This window comes from Grampus griseus (genome assembly GCF_964374135.1).
Source record: "Grampus griseus genome assembly, chromosome: X".
NCBI lineage: Eukaryota > Metazoa > Chordata > Mammalia > Artiodactyla > Delphinidae > Grampus > Grampus griseus.
Window position 1 is genome coordinate 20,155,455 of NC_138999.1, and position 23,844 is coordinate 20,179,298.

A 23,844-nucleotide genomic window follows, 5' to 3' on the forward strand; every position below is an offset into this window, starting at 1 on the left:
CTGGACCGGGGCACGAACCCGCGTCCCCTGCATCGGCAGGCGGACTCTCAACCACTGCGCCACCAGGGAAGCCCCAGCATGTATAGGAAGGTTTTTAATATTGAGAAATGGTTATCAAACTAGTCTCTATAGTTATCTTTTATGGGGACCGATTACAGGGTTCATAATCTTTATAATTTAGGAATTTTTGTGAAGCCTGAATTTTACAATCAATGAAACTTCAAGTAGCTCATAAATTCATCTAATTATAATGAAGTATTTTATCATCCTGTATTTCCTATAAATGTTTTGTAATCCAGCAGTAAGGTGTAGTAATATCTTTAAGTTGATATTTGTTAGCTTTTAATTCTAAGTATATATATATTTTTTTGCGGTACGCAGGCCTCCCACTGTTGTGGCCTCTCCCGCTGCGGAGCACAGGCTCCGGACGCGCAGGCTCAGCGGCCATGGCTCACGGGCCCAGCCGCTCCACAGCATGTGGGATCCTCCCGGACCAGGGCACGAACCCATGTCCCCTGCATCGGCAGGCGGACTCTCAACCACTGCACCACCAGGGAAGCCCCTAATTTTAAGTATATTTTTTAAAAATATTTATTTATTTCGCTGCATTAGGTCTTAGTTGCAGCACGCGGGATCCTTGTGGCATGCAGGCTCTTTGTTGCAGCGCACGGGCTTCTCTCTAGTTATGGCACGTGGGCTCTAGAGCACAGGGGCTCAGTAGCTGTGATGCACAGGCTCTCTAGTTGTGGTGCAAAGGCTCCAGAGTGTGCGGGCTCAGTAGTTATGTCACGCAGGCTTAGTTGCCCTGTGGCATGTGGGATCCTAGTTCCCTGACCAGGAATGGAACCTGCGTCCTCTGCACTGGAAGGTGGATTCTTAACCACTGGACCCCAGGGAAGTCCCTAATTTTAAGTATTTTTACAAGTTTTTATCATCACTGACTGAAGGTACAAGACATCAAGAAATTAATAAACTCTCCATTAAATCACTGTTACTAGGAATAATAGCCTGATCTTTTATTTTAATATAAATTTATTTTATTTATTTTTGGCTGCATTGGGTCTTCAGTGTTGTGCATGGGCTTTCTCTAGTTGCAGAGAGTGGGGCCACTATTCGTTGTGGTGCGTGGACTTCTCATTGAGGTAGCTTCTCTTATTGTGGAGCATGGGCTCTAGGCGCATGGGCTTCAGTAGTTGTGGCACGTGGGCTTCAGTAGTTGTGGCTCGCAGGCTCTAGAGCGCAGGCTCAGTAGGTGTGGTGCACGGGCCCAGTCGCTCTGTGGCATGTGCAATCTTCCCAGGCCAGGGCTCAAACCCACATCCCCTGCATTGGCAGGCGGATTTTTAACCACTGCACCAACAGGGAAGCCCTAATAGCTTAATCTTAATAGTGAAACATTTACAGTTTCTCAGGTGTGACAGATCTTCATTAATGAAAGTTCACTCTTTCTGTATCAAAGAGCAACAGGAATTTGACCAAGTAAATGTGCCTATAAAGGATAACTAATTTCTTTTTCTTTTTTTATTCTAATTAATTTTTTTATTGGAGTATAGTTGATTTACAACGCTGTGTTAGTTTCTGCTGTACAGCAAAGTGAGTCAGTTATACATATACATATATCCACTCTTTTCTATACTCTATTCCCATATAGGTCATCACAGAGTATTGAATAGAGTTCCCTGTGATATTCAGTAGGTTCTTATTAGAGAAAATAATCTTTTTTTTTTTCCCGGTATGCGGGCCTCTCACTGCTGTGGCCTCTCCCATTGCGGAGCACAGGCTCCGGACACGCAGGCTCAGCGGCCATGGCTCACGGGCCCAACCGCTCCACGGTATGTGGGATATTCCCGGACCGGGGCACGAACCCACTTCCCCTGCATCGGCAGGCGGACTCTCAACCACTGTGCCACCAGGGAAGCCCCTGATCTTTTTTTTTTTTTTTAACATCTTTATTGGAGTATAATTGCTTTACAATGGTGTGTTAGTTTCTGCTTTATAACAAAGTGAATCAGTTATACATATACATATGTTCCCATATTTCTTCCCTCTTGCATCTCCCTCCTTCCCACCCTCCCTATCCCACCCCTCTAGGTGGTCACAAACCACTGAGCTGATCTCCCTGTGCTATGCGACTGCTTCCCACTAGCTAGCTATTTTACGGTTGGTAGTGTATATATGTCCATGCCACTCTCTCACTTTGTCACAGCTTACCCTTCCCTCCCCCCATATCCTCAAGTCCATTCTCTAGTAGGTCTGTGTCTTTATTCCCATCTTGCCCTTAGATTCTTCACGATCTTTTTTCTTTCTTCTTAGATTCCATATATATGTGTTAGCATACAGTATTTGTTTTTCTCTTTCTGACTTACTTCACTCTGTATGACAGACTCTAGGTCCATCCACCTCACTACAAATAACTCAATTTCGTTTCTTTTTATGGCTGAGTTAATATTCCATTGTATATATGTGCCACATCTTCTTTATCCATTCATCTGTCGATGGACACTTAGGTTGCTTCCATGTCCCGGCTATTGTAAATAGAGCTGCAGTGAACATCTTGGTACATGACTCTTTTTGAATTATGGTTTTCTCAGGGTATATGCCCAGTAGTGGGATTGCTGGGTCGTATGGTAGTTCTATTTTTAGTTTTTTAAGGAACCTCCATACTGCTCTCCATAGTGGCTGTATCAATTTACATTCCCACCAACAGAGCAAGAGGGTTCCCTTTTCTCCACACCCTCTCTAGCATTTATTGTTTGTAGACTTTTTGATGATGGCCATTCTGCCCAGTGTGAGGTGAGATACCTCATTGTAGTTTTGATTTGCATTTCTCTAATGATTAATGATGTTGAGCATCCTTTCATGTGTTTGTTGGCAATCTGTATATCTTCTTTGGAGAAATGTCTATTTAGGTCTTCTGCCCATTTTTGGATTGGGTTGTTTTTTTGATATTGAGCTGCATGAGCTGCTTGTAAATTTTGGAGATTAATCCTTTGTCAGTTGCTTCATTTGCAAATATTTTCTCCCATTCTGAGGGTTGTCTTTTCGTCTTGTTTATGGTTTCCTTTGCTGTGCAAAAGCTTTGAAGTTTCATTAGGTCCCAGTTGTTTATTTTTGTTTTTATTTCCATTTCTCTAGGAGGTGGGTCAAAAAGGATCTTGCTATGATTTATGTCATAGAGTGTTCTGCTTATGCTTTCCTCTAAGAGTTTGATAGTGTCTGGCCTTACATTTAGGTCTTTAATCCATTTTGAGTTTTCTTTTTGTAACCAAAAGTATATAATTTCTTTCATTTTATCTTTTTACAATTTCTATATATGTTTAAAATCAAATATACTGGAGAAAACAACCACATCAATTATACATCAAGAAGGCCATATTCAGGAACTAACTCATTATTCCAAAAACTGGTAAGTGAAAAGAAAGAATCAAATGTATATGTTATGTCTCCCTTATGAACTGTTTAAAAAAAAAACTACAAAATTGTACCTACCTCTAGCCAAAAGGAGTCCAACAACTCCAGAAAAACCAATAACACCAAGTCTTGGAAAAAATCCAGGAGGTGCATTTTGGAGATATTCATAGCTGTCTATAATAGAATCAGACCAGGAAACAGTTTTATAAATTGCTCATTAAAAAACAAAACATGTACATCAACTATACTTCAATTAAACATAAACATAAACAAAAAGAGCAAAACAAAAAAGTCAAATATAAGTAGCGTATGTAGTAGCAAATGCTTCTCAAATAATGTATTCTTTGCTTTCTGTTAATATGCTTCTTTTCAACAAGTTCTTTTTATGTAAGAGATAAACATGATTTACTAGTTACATCGCAAGTATCCAATTTTCAAACACTTTTTAGCCTGATGACATTCTGACAATAAAGTAATGTTAGATTACCTTCATATTCCTGAAGGCAACAGATCTGAATCAATTATTCATAAGGGTAGAAAGACAAATACAGGAATCCCTTGCTATCCAAACACAGAAACAGAATAAATTTGGATAAATCTTTGGATAGATCTGTCGCTATCTGAAGCTTTGCTGCTTGCTCTCTAAAATTCAGGAACCAAATACATTAGACTCAGGAAAAAAAATGTATCTTTTGCCATCTGAATTCATTATTTAAACTCAAGAATAACTCTGGATAATGAAGGAAATTTGTAGTGCAAGTATATGCAGGAAATAGTCGCTGTTGATAGATAAATACAAATAAATGCAACATGTGAGTCTACTTGCCACGCCTGACCATGCATTATGACCTCATTTGCATGAGGCCGCCTCTCCTCTCCCCTGAGCCAATGCCACCAAATAAAAGCTAGCTTAAGTCCTACCTCCTCAGAAAAGCCTTTCCTATACTCATCAGCCCACACCTCTCTTTCTCCTCTAAAGTCCCACCATAGTTATTTTCTCTACTGTCATTTGGTGCCTAATTGTACGGCCCTTGTTTTTAATTATTCAGGGTATATTTTATCTCTCCTCAAAGAGAATATCTGCTCCTTAATGGTGGACTGCTTAGACTTCTATGTCATTTTCCCCCAGTGGTAAATAGTGGATGTTCACTCAACAGATACTTATTTGAAGCCCTGCTAGGAGTTAATGGATACTGAATGAATTAACAAAGGGATTTCAGCTAGGTCACGACTTGAAAAGCCTGCAGGTCTCTCAACCTCATCTTCAGCACTCCCGATCTGCTTCCAGTTCCCGGCACACGCAACACTAAGTCAGCACTCCAAGCCTTGGTCATGCTGTGCCCTCTGTGTGGAATGCCTCCCAATTCCCACCCCCATGTTTTGGTGTGGCTAACTGTTCCTTCAAGACTCATCTCAGAACTCCTTCCCTGACTGCTCCCATCTCCCCAATCTCTGTTAAACTAGTTTCTTTCCTCTGTACCTTCAATGGTGATCTACGACTGTCTCTGTATTTGTGCTAGTATTGAACACTTTATTATATGCACCTCAGTGGCTGTGACCACTGGCTCAATCAGCCTCTCTCTTCAATGCCTGCCATGATGGTGACTTAACAGATGTACATGGAACTGAATTAACTGGAATACTCAATAATTCTCTCGTCTAGATAATACTAGGCATGTGCCAGTTATCCTTTTCTTGGCTTCTTTGGGAAATGTGGTGATCATTTTAAATACTACTATAGGGCTTGTGTTCTTTGCACCAATTCCTGTCTGGCCTTTTACTTATTTTGCCTTTAACCTGGTTTTAACTTTTCATCCTCTTGTCTGGGTCATTTGAGGCAATTTTCTGCTTCCCTTTATTTTTGCCTACCAGCATGGTATTTTCAATTCTAGACAGGCACACAGAGCAGGTGATAGAAGGATACCCAGATGCCTTGGTGAGCTGAGCCAAAGTGGGAAAATCACAAAGAAATGGGAAAGAAGATATGCTGTAAGACTACACTAAATATGAAGCCCAGCTTCTAGCAACATGTCTTGGCTATGACTCCTGGGAAATGGACTGGTTGCCTTGGCAGACAACAATGCAACTCATAATGGAACGTTTCTCCTTAAGTCTTTGCAGTAACTATGAGTCCAGGAGAAGGAAAAAAAGACTCATATTGCAAATACTGCCTACTGCTGTGAATCAATGGGGAATGATAGGCGACAATGAAGAGATACCTCAGTCACACATATAGATAAAAGATCAGGAGTTCTTTAGCTTCCTCAGGTAAAAAATGAAGGTAGCAAAGTACCTAACTGCCAAGGTTGTTATGAGGATTGTACATAAATTAATACTTTCAAAGCACTTAGACTAGTTCCTGACACCTAATAAGCACTAAATAAGTGTTTATAAAATTAAGATATTAACATACATGAATAATTTAAAGAAGTGGTAAGCTACTAATATGTCTGTCTTCAAATGAAGAATTTACTTATATAGTAGTCTCAGGGGTATCAGTGCATCAATACTATGATAATCTTCACTAAGAAATAAATTGTACTCATGCTTATTTTATCGTCACGGAAACACTTGTAAAAACAAGAGGATGACTGGCTGAGATGTCCAATAAAGGGAATGAAATATGATCAATGTCTATAAATTTATCAGTTCCTGATATTAGTTAGAACATAGACTGTGAAACCAGTTTATGAGTGTATGTGTTAAGTGAATGTGAAAAACAATCAAAGGCGATAAAGAACAAATGAAAACATGTAAGAACACTATGAATTATGCAATAAAGCCTTTCCTAGGCACACCAGCCCAGTTCCTTCCTGCCTCTAAACTTCTGTAACATGTATTAATAGCTGTGCCAATGAGCTATCCTGATTCTGAAAACCTATAGATGAGTTAGGACATTGCACCTGGAGATAGATTTAAAGAAAGAAAATCCAGTGTATCTGCATCTGCTAGGCCAACAATCCTAATGATCTTGAAGAGACTTACCTGAGTGTTTGGGGACACTAGTTCTCTGAAATCTGATGAAAAAAATAGATTCTCTTTCCAGAAAAATCCAAATAGCTCTAAAATTCTACCTACAATTTTAAGGAATTCACAGATCTCCTGGAGCCCATCCATGGCCTCTCAGTTAAAGAATCCAATGTCAAAAAACAAAAAAACCAAAAAAAAACAAAAAAAAGAATCCAATGTCAAACAAACTGATTATGCCTAATTAAAAATCGACTTACCTAACCCCCACTGAACCACACTTTGCATCTTGGGCTTAGTTTGGGAGTACATTTCCTAAAAAGATGAGAAAAAAAAAAGAATCAATAGGATTTGCTGATTAGAAAGTAGCAATAAATATATTTGTCTTTACTGAATAAATTATCATGTTATTAGCACTTTTGAACAAAGGGATATACTCTCTACCTGGGTTTTTTGCGTTGTTTTTCCTTTTCTAATTTCCCCTTCACCACAAATTGCTCAGCAGAATGGCTTATTATTGCCACAGGAAGCAAACATTTCAAGTAGAGTGGTTTCAACAACCCAGCCTTTTCGTTCTTCTATTGAAATTGAGGAGGACGAAAAAAAATCAATCCCCTTGATAATTAAAGTGGCTATTCTTTCCCTGTGAGATTAAATCATTCATATTAAGTCTATTTCCTGATTTGCCATGATTTTAGAGCCTATATCTGAAAACTGCCCATTTGAAGCAGGAATGACCAGCTTTAATGGGACAAAGGAGTCTATATCCAGGTTTGGAGAAACATTTACCCCAATTGAGCAAATGAAGTATTTAACATTCTCTTAACCACAACAGTAAAAAGGCTTTGTACATGAACATCAGATGATCCTAAAGAAAGCAAGGGACTACTTCAAAAAGTGTACAGTAAAGATGGGAAAAGAGATATGTGGGTATCAGAAGATATCAGAACCTGCTGTCACATGGAAAAGGATTTGTTTATTTTAATTCAGTTCAAGTCAGAGCAAGTTATCCTAATACTGTTAAATGGTCTTAAATAATAAGTGCTGAATTTGGCGGAGGACATAAAGAACATTAAAAAAACCTGAGTACTGCTTCATTAAAATCCATTATTAGTTTTTTTCTGCACATGAAAGGAGAAAAACTACAGATCAATGTCTAGACTGCCCACTTCTTTTGCTAGCATAATCTGTTTACTATGAAGAAAAATTAAATCAGCTCTTGAAGAAAGGGACTAGAACTTGTAGGCCTGAAAATGGAGCCAGGAATGAGAAAAATTTTCATTCATGAAGACTTCAATCTATAGGAAAATAAAACCAGTGTAATCACACAAAAAAGGTTTTTTTACATATAACTAGTACAAATAAACATGTTGATAACTATTCTGAGGGGTTTTGTTGCACTAAGCATCATGCACAGATGAAAATGTAAAAACCAAAAAGCAACCTTGGGTTGAAAGGTAGAGATAAAGTACGTTTATAACCACAAAAAAAAAAAGAGCGAGAGAAATAACAGTAGTCATGCCTACATGATACAGAAATATTTGCAAATGTGCTGACCTTATCTTAACCACCGGCAGATGGTTTAAAAATCTTCTAGTCCATTCTCTACCTCTGCGGCTTTATTCCTGTCCTGCCCCTAGGTTCTTCAGAACCTTTTTTTTTTTATATTCCATATATATGTGTTAGCATACAGTATTTGTTTTTCTCTTTCTGACTTACTTCACTCTGTATGACAGACTCTAGGTCCATCCAGTACAAATAACTCAATTTTGTTTCTTTTTATGGCTGAGTAATATTCCATTGTATATATATGCCACACCTTCTTTATCCATTCATCTGTTGATGGACACTATGTCCTGGCTATTGTAAATAGAGCTGCAATGAACATTGTGGTACATGACTCTTCTTGAATTATCGTTTTCTCAGGGTATATGGCCAGGAGTGGGATTGCTGGGATGTATGGTAGTTCTATTTTCAGTTTGGTTTTTTTTTGTTGTTTTTTTTTTTTGCGGTACATGGGCCTCTCACTGTTGTGGCCTCTCCCGTTGTGGTGCACAGGCTCCGGATGCGCAGGCCCAGCGGCCATGGCTCATGGGCCCAGCTGCTCCGCTGTATGTGGGATCTTCCCAGACCGGGTCACGAACCTGTGTCCCCTGCATCAGCAGGCGGACTCCCAACCACTGCACCACCAGGGAAGCCCCTATTTTCAGTTTTTTAAGGAACCTCCATACTATTCTCCATAGTGGCTTGAGGACACGGGGAGAGGGAAGGGTAAGCTGGGACAAAGTGAGAGAGTGGCAATGGACATATATACACTACGAAGCGTGGAATGGATAGCTAGTGGGAAGCAGCCGCATAGCACAGGGAGATCAGCTCGGTGCTTTGTGGCCACGTAGAGGGGTGGGATAGGGAGGGTGGGAAGGAGACACAAGATGGAGGAGATATGGGGATATATGTATATGTATAGCTGATTCACTTTGTTATAAAGCAGAAACTAACACACAATTGTAAAGCAAGTATACTCCAATAAAGATGTTAAAATTAAAAAATCTTCTAGAACAAGAGAATAAAGTTTAAGTGTGTTACAACACATTATGTATAAAGTCTTTAGGTATTTCATAACTCAATAATATAGTTATGGTACTTTAGTATAATGGCCTGATTTATGCTATTTTCTTTCTAAATTGGTGAACAAAAGTTCAGCATTGGCACAGACAGTGGAAATTAAAAATTCTAAAACAAGTTCTGGATGAAAATTGAGTTTATCATCTCAAGCAAAGTAAATCTAGACCACGTCACACACATCTACATTCTTTTACTTTGTCATCAGTTTTCAAAATCAAGATCAAGTGTGGCAAATATACATATCAAAGCCCACGAAAACATTCTGTAGACTGTAAATTTTGGTTTCCAATGTTAAAAATTGCACACATGCTTTCATGAACATAATGACAAATGCCTGATTTAAAACCTGAGCAGTAAAAGTCAATCTGTATATGCAGATCTTTGGTCACTAAGGGAAACAGTTAAGTACTCAAGTATGTAATTCCACCCTGTTGTAGTTATCTACCCTCCTATTATAGCATTCAAAATCCTCTGTACCCATTCCTGTTTAAAGGGAAATCCTGGGATTTCCCTGGTGGCACACTTGTTAAGAATCTGCCTGCCAATGCAGGGGACACGGGTTTGAGCCCTGGTCCAGGAGGATCCCACATGCCGCAGGGCAACTAAGGCCGTATGCCGCAACTACTGAGCCTGCGGTCTAGAGCCCGTGAGCCACAACTATTGAGCCTGCGCGCTACAACTACTGAAGCCCGTGCGCCTAGAGCCCGTGCTCCGCAACAAGAGAAGCCACCTCAATGAGAAACCTGCGCACCACAACGAAGAGTAGCCCCGGCTCGCTGCAACTAGAGAAAGCCAGCATGCAGCAACAAAGACTCAACACAGCCAATAATAAATAAATAATTAATTAAAAAATAAAATAAAGTGGTACTGACTTGCAGAATCTCTGTGGGGAGAGAAACTTCCTAATTTTGATATAAATGTTTACATAGTTCCAGCCCCATATCCTCCCCTGGTGGACAATAATGTTTTCATAGCCGCAACCAACAAGATAGGCACCATGGGGGAATTCCCTGGCGGTCCAGTAGTTAGGACTCGGCGTTTTCACTGCCGTGGCCCATGTTCAAGTCCTGGTCGGGGAACTAAGATCCCACAAGCCAAATGGCCTGCCCCCCAAAAAAAGATAGGTACCATGGGCCTCTGCTCTCTAGTCAACGTGACACAGGCTGCCCAGTGGGAGGGAAACTCTCTCTGCAGCTATGGCGACAGCTGCCACCAGGAAGCTAGGGCTCTCTGCTCCAGTCCAGAGATGGCACTGATGAACATTTTTAAGTCAGGCACTCTTAAGTTGGGGCCCCTTATTGTGCCTTTTTCTGAAAACATGCAGCCAGTACAGACTTTTTACTACTGACTCTAAACAGAAATGCATTCATTCCATTTTCAGAACAGCTCTCTGTACCTGACACCAACTTGTATATGGTTCGCAATAATGTCGGAGATGGGAGATGCTTTCTTCAAGTTGGGTCCTTGGCTCTTCCACATATTTAGACTGACCCTCAGGAACAGAGTAGAGTGAAAGCTGCAAAGATTGAAAAACAAAATAGAAAGAAATTAAGAAGTGTATACAGTAATGAAATAACAATCAATTATTAAATTTGTAATAATTCACAAACTACAGTGAATAAGGGTTATGTGCACCCTGAACCTTGCTTCAGACGATCTTTGCACCTTAATCAATAAGGACAAGGCCAAGAGAGCAGGGCTATGAGGTGTCCTAGCCTCCCCCAACCCTACTCATAGCAGATAAAGTAGTCCCCTTTTACCCATTTTATATATTAGTATTTGTTATTTCATCTTAGATTTAGTTTGGAAAAAGGATTCTATTACTATAAATGGTGGGTCGGAGGTGGGATAGGAAAAAAAAGCTTGAGGATAACTGAATAGCATATGACTTAGCTCTAGTGATCAGTCTAGTGCTAATCAAAGCAGAATAGCAGGTTTGTTCCCCACCAGAGAGGAAACATTTCACAGCCACCACTGGCTGCCTTCTTCACCCTCAAAAATGCCACTGTCCCAAGGCCTGAGAAGAAGAGAGTAAAGGGCAAAAAAACAAGCTATTTAGCTTTAGGTAAACACCATTCAAGTAACCCTGACCATAACTGAAGGCAGATCTTTATGACACTTTACTCAAAGTCAAAAGAAACCAAATATCTAAAATAATCAGTGGGAAGTATAGACAAAAAGGAATGTAAACAATGGAGAGATGATTTCTTGTTTTTTTTGTTTTTTTTTTTTTTTTTTTTGCTGTATGCGGGCCTCTCACTGTTGTGGCCTCTCCCGTTGCGGAGCACAGGCTCCGGATGCGCAGGCTCAGTGGCCATGGCTCATGGGCCCATTTGCTCCGCGGCATGTGGGATCTTCCCGGACCAGGGCACAAACCTGTGTCCCCTGCATCGGCAGGCGGACTCTTAACCACTGCGCCACCAGGGAAGCCCTGATTTCCTGTTTTATTTATTTAGTATTTATTAAGCATCTACTTATGAGCCTCTAATCCAGCCAAGAAGCAGGATGAACCCTGGTCTTTAATTTCTTAGGAGAGGGAAAAATGTGAATGTTTTCCTGGCTTGATAAGCAGTCTGGAAGCAGGCAGATCACTTAGAAGTGACTTGTGCTTGCAATCTACTGGGACAGAGCAGATTCCCCACTAAAAATCTAGGAAATATTCCTTAATTATGCCCTTAGCTAAGTACCATTAATTAAAGTTGAAAAAGCCATAGTCTAGCAGCTTCCCACAAGGAAGCACTATTTCCTCCTTTTAAATATCTTCTGAATTGTCCTATCTTCCTGATATTCAATTTGTATGCTTCCCATAGTAAGCAAATCACATATTCAAAATGTATCACATGTTACCTCATTAACCTTCACAGCAGCTTTGTGAGATGAGTCCTTTTTTGCTGATGCATAGACTTTGAAGGTGAGCAGGCTCAGGCTGGCCGGCCCCACAGACCTCTGAATTACCTGAAACACAGAAACAATCTTAAGCCTTCTCTCAGTTCTATAAACTGAAGGTACATAACGTGGGCACATTTGCAACCTCAGCCACTCCTGCCCTGAGAGTCTTATTGCGCGTTATGAGAAATGTATTCCCAAAGTTTTATGGAAGTCAGAAAAAAAAGAACATGTTCTCGTGGACTTAAAATTCCAGGTCACCTTTATCTTCATTTCCAAAACAGTAGTTCCTGAGTTTTCTACTTAGCCTTTCAAGGAAAATAAAAGATACACCTCCCCTACCCTCCCCAATAACAACAGGGGAAGGAGATTTTTTTTTTTTTGGCTGCATTGGGTCTTCGTTGCCATGCACGGGCTTTCTCTAGTTGCAGCGAGCGGGGGCTACTCTTGGTTGTGCTGCGCGGGCTACTCATTGCAGTGGCTTCTCTTGTTGTGGAGCATGGGGTTTAGGCGCACAGGCTTCAGTAGTTGTGGCACACAGGATCAGTACTTGTGGCTCTTGGGCTCTAGAGCGCAGGCTCAGCAGTTGTGGCACACGGGCTTAGTTGCTCCGCGGCATGTGGGATCTTCCCGGACCAGGGCTTGAACCCGTGTCCCCTGCATTAGCAGGTGGATTCTTTAACCACTGCGCTACCAGGGAAGTCCGGGAAGGAGTTTTTAATGATCTCACCTAGTAATTCATTGAACAGGGTGAAGATTCTTTCGATAATTCCAATAATCAAACTTTGAGCAGCTCTCCCTTTCCATTCCCACTCAGAACCCCTCTCTCCCAGCCTCAGTTCCCAAACTCAGTCTCTTTCTGTGCCTTGCTCTCCCTGACTAGGTCACTCATGCCCATGGCTTCAACATGAAGCGTGACCCCTAGATATGCAGCTCCAGCCCAGAGCTCTCTCCTGAGTTCCCAACTCATTTATCCTATTACTTCTGGACATTTCCACTTGGATGGGACACAAGCTCCCTACACCAAGAACACCCAAAACCAACTCATCAGGATCCTGTCTGTGCCTCCAAGTCTATACTAGGCCTGATAGGTGAATGTGTGCTGTGGAATCTAGAAAGTTTTAAAAGTGACACATTTTAAAAATTAATACACAGCACTTGACCATCTTGCATCCTTACCCCAGAAATGCCTCCTCTTCCTCTACTTCTTCTCTCAGGAATGATGCCGCCATCCAACTAGACAACCCAATCGGAAACTCTGAGGTCATCTCCACTGCCTCCCCCCACCATCCTATTGGTCATTAAGTCCTGTTAATTCTGCCTATTAAATACTTAATTCACTCTCTCCTCTTTATCTTCTCCTGTACAATCTTCCCTTGGGCCCTTGTTTCTTTCCTGGATTGTTTCAACAGCTTAATTCTAAACGTTCACCTGGCCCTCTGATGACTCAAACCACCACAATGCAAAAGAATGATCTTTCTGAACTGCAAACCCGAGTATCTTCTATCCTTATTTGAGATCCTTTGGTATTCATTACCTAGGACTTTTATGTGAGCCAAACAAGGCCCATTTATGATCTGACCGCAACCACCTTCTTAACTTCATCTGTCACTCTGCCTTTTCCCACAAAACTTGAACTCCCTATATTTCTCCCATGCTGCTTCCCAGCCTCATGGGTTCACACATGCTGGCTCCTCTGCCTAGAATGTTCCATATTTGCTTTGCCTTTCTGCACAATTGCCTAAGAGCATGGAGACTTATTGCTTTTCTTTTCTTATTTATCCATTTATTTATGTCTATCAAGTTCTCCCTCCCAAACTGGAAGCCCTTTCAGGATGGGGCTGTGTCTTACCCTGTATTCCTCATGTCTATAACTGTGCCTAACACATAAGAAATGCTCAAGAACTGTTTAATGCCTGCATGAATGGACAGAGAGAGGCAAAAAATAAATGACTGGTTGACTTGTTCTAACTACTTAGGCATGATTTGGCATCACAGAAATCATATTCCTGAGATCTGCAGTGCCCGTAATGTGAAAGACTTCGCTACTCTGTAATACTCACAAAACATATAATGCTAGATAAAACCTAAAAAGGTCTGTTGAAATGTATGCCTTGGGCTTCCCTGGTGGCACAGTGGTTAAGAATCCACCTGCTAATGCAGGGCACATGGGTTCAAGCCCTGGTCCGGGAAGATCCCACGTGCCACGGAGCAACAAAGCCCGTGCGCCACAACTACTGAGCCTGAGCTCTAGAGCCCGCGATCCACAACTACTAAGCCCAGGCACCACAACTACTGAAGCCCGCACACCTAGAGCCCGTGCTCCGCGACAAGAGAAGCCACTGCAGTGAGAAGCCCGCGCACTGCAATGAGGAGTAACCCCCACTCGCCTCAACTAAAGAAAGCCCGCACGCAACAACGAAGACCCAACGCAGCCAAAAAAAATGAATAAAATAAAAAAATTTTTTTAAATGTATGCCTGAAGTCGCACACAAAAACAGAAATACCCATATTTCAGAAGCAAATAAAGAGCTAGAAGCTATTTTTAAAAGGAGTGGTTATTACTTAAACTGGTTTAAAAATAACACACCCTAAAGCATTAAGTGGAATACTTAAAAGATATTTATTTCCAGGCAATATTGCCACGAACTTTTTTTGCCTCCAGGATAAAGGTTAGTGAGCCACTGCTGACAGTCAGTGTGGTCCCTCCCTACTTCCCAGGAGAGGGCCTATGAGGCTGCTGGTATCTACAGGTGCCAACTCACTGCTCTCTGCCTTCTGGGTTTGTCCACAACCTTCTGACAACACTGCTTAAACTGGGGACTTTCCACTGAGCCAGCTGGCAGGCACCGCCCCAACTTTGTTTCAGATTCCCTTTCTTACTGTCAATAGCTGGTGCCCCACCCCTTTTCCCACTTCCTCATCCAAGCATTTTGGGTTCATGTTGTCCCCTTTTTCATCCTCATTTGATATAATGCCTTGTGTTGACCTTTTAAATTCTTTTCTTTTTTTAATACATTTACTTATTTTTGGCTGCGTTGGGTCTTTGTTGCTGCATGCAAGAGCTCTTTGGTTGTGGCGAGCGGGGGCTACTCTTCGTTGCGGTGCGCAGCTTTCTCATTGCAGTAGCTTCTCTTGTTGCGGAGCATGGGCTCTATGTGTATGAGCTTCAGCAGTTGTGGCTCGTGGGCTCCAGAGTGCAGGCTCAGTAGGTGTGATGCACAGGCTTAGCTGCTCACTGCATGTGGGATCTTCCCGGACCAGGGATTGAACCCGTGTCCCCTGCACTGGCAGGCGCATTCCTAACCACTGCGCCACCAGGGTAGTCCCCAGATACCTTTTTGAGTTAGTGTTTTTGTTTCCTTTTGATATATTCCTGGAAGTGGAATTGCTGGATCATATGGTAGGTCTATTTTTAATTTTTTTTGAAGAACCTCCATACTGTTTTCCATGGTAGCCGCACCAATTTACAATTCTATCAGCAGCGCACAAGGGTTCCCTTTTCTCCATATCCATGCCAGCATTCATCTCGTCTTTTCTTTTTTAACATATATATTTATCTACTTATTTTATTATTTATTTTTGGCTGTGTCGGGTCTCAGCTGCAGCATGCAGGATCTTCGTTGCGGTGCACAGGCTCTTTGTTGTGGGGCGTGGGCTTCTCTCTAGTTGTGGCATGCAGGTTTTCTCTCTCTAGTTGTGGCTCTCAGGCTCCAGAGTGTGTGGGCTCCGTAGTTTGCAGCATGCATGCACAGTAGTTGCGGCGCGTGGGCTCAGTTGCCCCACAGCATGAGGGATCTTAGTTCCCTGACCAGGGATCGAACCCACGTCCCCACATTGGAAGGCAGATTCTTAACCACTGGACCACCAGGGAAGTCCCTCATCTCTTGTCTTTTTGATGATGGCCATTATAACAGAGGTGAGGTGGTATGTCATGGTGGTTTTTCTTTTTAAAGGTGTTGCGGGTAGGAGTTTATTAATTTATTTATTTTTGCTGTGTTGCATCTTTGTTTCTGTGAGAGGGCTTTCTCTAGTTGTGGCAAGCGGGGGCCACTCTTCATCGCAGTAAGCAGGTCTCTCTCACTATGGCGGCCTCTCTTGTTGCAGAGCACAGGCTCCAGACGCGCAGGCTCAGCTGTTGTTGCTCACGGGCCCAGTTGCTCCGCGCCATGTGGGATCCTCCCAGACCAGGGCTCAAACCCGTGTCCCCTGCATTAGCAGGCAGATTCTCAACCACTGCGCCACCAGGGAAGCCCCATGGTGGTTTTAATTTGCATTTTCCAAAAGACTTGTGATGTTGAGCATCTTTTCATGTACCTTCTGGCCTTTTGTATATCTTATTTGGAGAAATGTCTACTCAGGTCCTGTGCCCATTTTTTAATTGGGTTATTTTTTGTTTGTTTTTTGCTATTGAGTTGTATGTGTTCTTTATATACTTTACATATTAACCCCTTATCAGATATATGGTGTGCAAATATTTTTTTCCTGTTCTGTAGGTTGTCTTTTCGCTTTGTTGATGGTTTCTTTTGCTGTGCAGAGGTTTTTCAGTTTGATGTAGTCTCACCTGTTTATTTTTTATTTTGCTGCTTGTACTTTAGGTGTCATTAATTTCTACTTTATTTTTCCCTCTTGTCCATTTTTCTAGTTTTAATATTATGCTAAGACTGCCCTTTTATTGCCCAAGTTGTTTTCTTCATCTCCCTCTTCTCCTGTTAGTCACTCCCATTCCACAGCAAGAATTGTGGCCACAAGGGTGGTAGCACTCAAGAAAGGTCCCTCTTGCAGTTGCCCTTTCCGTTTCCTGCAAGCCCTCAACAAACAAAGCAAACAAAAACCAAACATAAAACAAACCTCATCCCCAGAGACTTGGGAGATCCAGAGATTAACACTCCCCAGGGCCACAATTCTCTCTGCAGAGGTATGCTTCAGGGTTTATCAATCTCAGCACTGTTGACATTTTGAGCTGGATCATCCTTTGTTGGGAGGCTGTCCTGTGCACTGTAGGAGGCTTAGCAGCATCCCTGGCCTCTACCCACTAGATGCCACTGCCAACCACTCCCAGCCATAAGTCAAAAATGTGTCTAGACATTGTCAAAAGTCTCCTGTGGAAAAAAAAAAAAAAAGTCTCCTGTGGGGCATCCTCCCGCCTTGAGAAGCACCAATTTACATGAATAATTATTATTTTCTGATATCTCTCACCATCTAGATTTTTTTTTAAGATAAAACACAAGTCAAATTTATTGTTAGATTTGTCCACAGTCAGCAGTGGTGATCTTCTTGCTGGTCTTGCCATTCCTGAACCCAAAGCGCTCCATGGCTTCCACAATATTCATGCCCTCTTCCACCTTGCCAAAGACCACATGCTTGCCATCCAACCACTCAGTCTTGGCAGTGCAAATGAAAAACTGGGAACCGTTTGTGTTGGGGCCAGCATTTGCCATGGACAAGATGCCAGGACCCGTATGCTTCAGGAGGAAATTCTCATCAGCAAATTTCTCCCCATAGATGGACTTGCCACCAGTGCCATTATGGCATGTGAAGTCACCACCCTGGCACAGAAATCCCAGAATTATTCTGTGAAAGCAGGAACCTTTATAACCAAAGCCTTTCTCCCCAGTGCTCAGAGCATGAAAGTTTTCTGCTGTCTTTGAACTTTGTCTGCAAACAGCTCCAATCTATTAACATAGCTTTATGGATTGGATGAGCAGTCACTTCTTGGTTTCCAGGCCCCTTACCTCGAAGGAGACATGGCCCAAGGGCTCACAATCGATGGCAATGTCAAAGAACACGGTAGGGGGCTTCCCTGGTGGCGCAGTGGTTGAGAGTCCGCCTGCCGATGCAGGGGACACGGGTTTGTGCCCCGGTCCGGGAAGATCCCACATGCCGTGGAACGGCTGGGCCCGTGAGCCATGGCCGCTGAGCCTGCGCGTCCGGAGCCTGTGCTCCGCAACGGGAGACGCCACAGCAGTGAGAGGCCCATGTACCGCAAAAAAAAAAAAAAAAAAAGAACACGGTAGGGCCGACCATGGTTGGGCTGCGTGGGAGGTTCTGGGGTTACGGCGTCTGCAAATCAGCCACCATCTAGATTTTAAGATCTGTGGCCTTAAACCTAATACACAGTGATAGAAATCAGAATAGTCGATGCCTGGGAGGTGAAGTTTGCATGGGGTAGACTTACTAAGAAGGGGGCACAAGGGAACTTTCTGCACTGACAGAAATGATCTATATCTTCATTGGGTGTGAGTTACAGAAGGTGTATACACTTGTCAAAACTCAAATTGTTGCACGATCTGTACAACGTACAATCTGTGCATCTCACTGTATGTAAATTACATGTCAAAAAAAATCCACACACACCTAAACCATGTTAAGTTTATGCCAAAATATGGGTGGGAACTGCAGGTCAAGGGTCATTCTTAGGAAGGAGTCAGCCATACACCTGACCATGGTAAGGATCTAGGTGGTACTGACCTGTGCAATGGAAACTCACAGGAAGAGCCTGGGTAAAAGATCCACAGGCAGACAAGCCTGACACTGATGCACTACCCAGCATCTTGGGTGGTTCACTTTCTTTTTTGGCATCAAAGAGGCTCCTCATAGTGAGAGACTACCCCATCCTGCCTTGACCAGATGTTATCACAAACGGGGATTTCTCAATGCCGAGTCCCTACTGGGTGGCTATCATAATTTGTTACAGCTCATATTGATTATACAGGCTAACCCATTCAGTATCAGAATTTACGAAGGAAAGTCTGTTAAAATGGGCAGAGATCACCCCAGGAAAGTGTGATGGCAATAAAGGGGGCAAAGAATCTTCTTCTTCAACCTTTTGTCTACCCAAGGAAGAAAAAGAACATGAATCTGGAAGTTAGATCTCCTGAAGAAAGATTTAACCAACTGGGTCATAATCACTAAAGCTCTAGCTTTATCACCTTTTCTCCCACGGGTACTCCTGTTGGGTTGCCTTGTGAGACACGAACACAAAGGCTTTCTCTCTCCATGAGGGGTCCTGACCCATTATGGTACAACCAGAATGAAAATACCTCCTGGGAAGTGAGATCTCCCCTGGACCTCTTCTGATGAGGGGCTGGAACCTCTAGACTGTGTGTACCCATGGCCTGAGCACTCACTGTCTCAAGTGACAGTCCTTGACAATCCTTGTTTGCCAGGCTCACTCTCCACCCAGGGCAGATGGCTTGGCTCAGAAGCTGGGTACACATGCACCTTCCAAGAGCTGATTAAACATTCTCTACTATGGATTAGATGAGTTTGGCTTGCTAGATCAAAGTCAAGCCCACTCTGTTAAGAGCTGTACGTTCAATGAGTGCTAAGCTACAGCTACAGACTAACTAGATCCAAAGGCTGCATTGCTTTACATCCAGCCTATCCTCTGGAGTGTGCCCTTCAGTCACTAGATGCCCCTCCTGGAATTCAGCTAGGTGAGGGTCTTAAATTAAGGACCCAACGTATTGGCTTGTTTGAGGTTAAGAGACCCACAGTCATAGGGGAAACAGGTGAGTTGGTGACCCTGAGCTTTGCAAACCTCAGAGGGAGTGTCACCGAGTTCCCTGGCTCATGTGGTTAAAACACTCTTTCTTTCTGTCTGATTATATTCCCCAGCAAGATATCTTATATACTCTGCCTATCAAGGTATATTCTCCATCTTAGACCTTTGGACTCTCTTTGCTCTCAACTTTTGTTGAGTCCTCAGAGCGCTTAACTGTCAACGGAAACTGAGCACCAGGACTGGCAGTTGGTTGGATGGGGCCCTAACAAGAAGTGTTGTAAAGGAGTAGGTCACCACTGTCTAAAAGGCTTTTGCTTCTTACTCTCTCCACTGGAGCTCATCAAGGACTGATGAGAACAAAACAAATCTGGCTAGGAAAGCAGGGTTATGTATGATATAACAATTGGAAGCAGTCAACTAGAATTTTATTTCAAAAACAAATATTTATTACATACCTATTCCACATCAGGTACCATGCTAAACAGGACACAACACTTAAGCAGACATAGTCCCTACCCTTACAGAGTTTCTAGGAAGCTTATGAGTTTACTCAAAAAAAACTCAGGTTACAATTATTTATGTATTTATTTATTTATTTGCGGTACGCGGGCCTCTCACTGCTGTGGCCTCTCCCGTTGTGGAGCACGGGCTCTGGACGTGCAGGCTCAGTGGCCATGGCTCACGGGGCCAGCCACTCCGCGGCATGTGGGATCTTCCCGGACCGGGGCACGAACCCGTGTCCCCTGCATCGGCAGGCGGACTCTCAACCACTGCGCCATCAGGGAAGCCCCAGGTTACAACTTTAAAAAAAAAAATGTTTTTTAAGACTGAGGCATAAGATTGAGTTTAGCCTTCAGCTCTAGCAGCAAGGGCAGATTCTTGTACACAGTTAACTAAGATATGAATCGGATGAGGTTACACTCAGATCATCATGGGTACCCAGAAGACTAAACTATCCTTGTTTTGCAAAAGAAGTGTACTGCTCAGAACTCTAGTTCCAGGACCACTTCCTGACTGTGTCCCAGTAAAACTGCTTCAAGGACAAATAAAACTCTCAAACTGAATAAGCCACCCTCAGAATTATTCAAGGATGCTCAGGAATGGTGGGGCTCAAAGCCCTGACAATTTGCTTTCTCTATCAACTTTATGGAAAACCCAGTATGTAGTCTCTCTCATTATTAAGAAGGGTATGCTTTTGGGCTTCCCTGGTGGCACAGTGGTTAAGAATCCGCCTGCCAATGCAGGGGACACGGGTTCAAGCCCTGGCCCGGGAAGATCCCACATGCCACGGAGCAACTAAGCCCGTGTGCCACAACTACTGAGCCTGCGCTCTAGAGCCCGTGAGTCACAAATACTGAAGCCCGCGTGCCTAGAGTCTGTGCTCCATAACGAGAAGCCACTGCAATGAGGAGCCCGCGCACTGCAAGGAAGAGTAGCCCCCGCTCGCCACAACTAGAGAAAGCCCGTGTGCAGCAACAACAACGCAACACAGCCAAAAACAAATAAACAAAAAAAGGGTACACTTTTATTCTCCCACAATTACAGATCTATTATTTTATTAGACCTTCCACTAAAAATATATACCAGTTTCCTAACACATTTTAAATCAACTATAATTCAGTAAAATAAATTTAAAATATATACATACATACACCAGTTTCCTTTTTGATAAAACGTAAGCTTCACTTTCCAGGACTGTGTAACATAAAAAGTTTCAGAATCACCTGGGGAGTTTTTTAGAATCACAGATTCCATTGCCTTCCCCCAGAGTATCTGACTCAGTAAACCTAAGAGAGTCCCAAGAATCTATTCCCATAATCAGCCAAGTTTAGAAAACCAATATTCTAAAAGCAGATGCTTGGGGAACAGTTATTCAACTTAAGTTTGTATAAACACTCAATCGTACTTACTTTTAAAAACATTTGAAAGAATGAAATGAAAACTGTCCTAAACATAAAAAGACACAGTGACTGGTCAACCAGTCTAGAGAAGTTATGGGATTTATTTACATTCAAGAAAATCTTTCCCATCTTAAACACAACACAAACAATACCCTCCACCCCTAATCCCCTTTCTAACTACCACCCTATTCTTCTATCTCCCTCCACTGACAAAATTATTTTAAAAAAAAGACTGGTTAGCAGGCAGAATAATGGATATCCTTAGCAAGCTGGGGAGTGACTGGAAGGGCCCTGAAGGCTTCTCGAGTGCAAGATATACCAGTATGGTCAGTTTGCAAAAATTCCTTGTGATCTGTGCACCTTCCTGTATGTATGTTATATGTCAACACAAAGTTAGAAAGATAGATTCTGCCTGCTTTCTCTGCTTTATTCCCTCCTCCCCTCACTACTCAAGATATCTAAAAGTGGCCTTCCCAAAGCCACCAATGGCCTCCCAGTAACTAAACTCCAATGGACATCTGGCACCTCAGTTGTACCCTGAAACTGGTGACCACTCCACCATCTTCAAAGTCTCTCTTCCTTTGGTTTCCAAGTTTCTACTCTAGCTCCATTCTATAAGCTTTGTAGGGCACTCCTTCCAGCTCTCTTTGGGCCTTCTCTTCCTCTGTCTGCCCATCTCTTCAAGGCTGACGAGTCAGAGTAGTACTTAACCAACCCTCTTCTCACTCCAGAGCAATTTCACTTAAATCTAACCCTTCGGGCTTCCCTGGTGGCGCAATGGTTGAGAGTCCGCCTGTCGATGCAGGGGACACGGGTTCGTGCCCCGGTCCGGGAAGATCCCACATGCCGCGGAGCGGCTGGGCCCGTGAGCCATGGCCGCTGAGCCTGCGTGTCTGGAGTCTGTGCTCCGCAACGGGAGAGGCCACAACAGTAAGAGGGCCGCGTATCGCAAAAAAAAAGAAAAAAAAAAAATCTAACTCTTCAACTCCTGCCCTATGCTATTGATACCCAAATCAGTATTCCCAGGCCTGGCCATTCCCTAAGGCTCAGGCTTGTGTGTCTAACTCCCCATGGACATCTTCACCAGGTTTTTCAATTGCTACCTCATAATGAATTCTCTTTCTCCAAAAACCTCTTTTTCTCTGGGTTTCCCTACCTCATTTAATAGCCTTACAAGCCACACAAAGGACATCAAAGCAACTCTTTAACGAAACAATGAAAATAGACTTCAAAGACAATAAGATGTGGTCGCTGCCTCCACAATCTAATAAAGCGGATAAACGAATAATTACACCACTTGTAATAAGTGCATTACCAGAAAAAGGACAGGAGTAACACAGAAAAAGGAATAATGTACCACGACTGGAAATTCTGGGAAACAACTGTAGACAGAAGCAGAATCAACAAAGTTTATGCGTTTCTGCCTGCCTTCCTCCCTTTCTTTTTTTTTTTTTTTTTTTCCCCATGTGGCGGACCACAGGCTCCGGACACACAGGCTCAGCGGCCATGGCTCACAGGCCCAGCCACTCCGCGGCATGTGGGATCTTCCCAGACCGGGTCACGATCCTGCATCCCCTGCATCGGCAGGCGGACTCTCAACCACTGCGCCACCAGGGAAGCCCCTTCCTTTCTGTTTTAAGCAAAGTCACCCAACAGATTGATGTAAAGACTCAGCGTCACTAGGAACAGCCTCTGTAAAGAGCAGTAACAAAAGAAACAAAGGTCTGGAACATGAGGATGATTTCTGACACACTACAATCTTTTCAGCTATACTCATAAGTAGCTACAATCTCTAGATGGAGCAAATATAGGCAACCATAAACCATGACTGCTACATATCAACATTCTCAATCCACAAGTTCCCTTTTAATATCAAGATCAGATGAGGTGGGACTTCCCTGGTGGCACAATGGTTAAGAATCCACCTGCCAATGCAGGGGACACGGGTTCGAGCCCTGGTCTGGGAAGATCACACATGCTGTGGAGCAACTAAGTCCGTGTGCCACAACTACTGAGCCTGCACTCTAGAGCCCGCGAGCCACAACTACTGGGCCCGCGTGCTACAACTACTGAAGCCCAAGCACCTAGAGCCCGTGCTCTGCAACAAGAGAAGCCACCGCAATGAGAAGCCCGCGCACCACAACGAAGAGTGGCCCCCACTCACCATAACTAGAGAAAGCCCGTGCGCAGCAACAAAGACCTGATGCAGCCAAAAATAAATGAATAAAATAAATTTTTTAATTATGAAAAAATAAAATAAGATATTCCTCTATTTACAGGAAATGAGACACAATTATGTATTTTTTCCCTAAATGTTACACTGCTTCTTTGATCTTCAATCAATCTTTTCTGCAAAAATTTCCATCTGAAAGCATTTTTCATTTAAAAACAAAATGCTTTTAATCTGATTCTTTTCAGTTGTTTAAGAGGTAAAAATCTGATAGGGATTGTTAAACGTCTATGAAAAGTGACAATACTTTTGAGATTATTCTTCTTCTAAAAAAAGAACATAAAACAAAAAATAAATTATGTAAAAGAATTTAGGGT

At 42.7% G+C, this 23,844-nt stretch overlaps 1 protein-coding gene and 1 pseudogene across 2 annotated transcripts in view; both read right to left on the bottom strand.

Moving 5' to 3' along the window:
• Positions 1-23,844, bottom strand: part of APOO (apolipoprotein O) — a 58,116-nt gene that overhangs the window by 23,684 nt on the left and 10,588 nt on the right. The window contains exons 2-5 of the mRNA XM_082681155.1: positions 11,851-11,958; positions 10,400-10,519; positions 6,639-6,693; positions 3,490-3,585 (exon numbers count right to left, since the gene is read on the bottom strand). Of these exons, the coding sequence (XP_082537281.1) occupies positions 3,490-3,585; positions 6,639-6,693; positions 10,400-10,519; positions 11,851-11,958 (379 nt within the window). The remainder of the gene's footprint in view (positions 1-3,489; positions 3,586-6,638; positions 6,694-10,399; positions 10,520-11,850; positions 11,959-23,844) is intronic.
• On the bottom strand, positions 17,133-18,487 carry LOC309839414 (peptidyl-prolyl cis-trans isomerase A-like; annotated as a pseudogene). The gene is made up of 3 exons: positions 18,436-18,487; positions 17,625-17,692; positions 17,133-17,557 (listed from the first exon to the last, which is right to left on the bottom strand). The product of its transcript is annotated as a peptidyl-prolyl cis-trans isomerase A-like (transcript).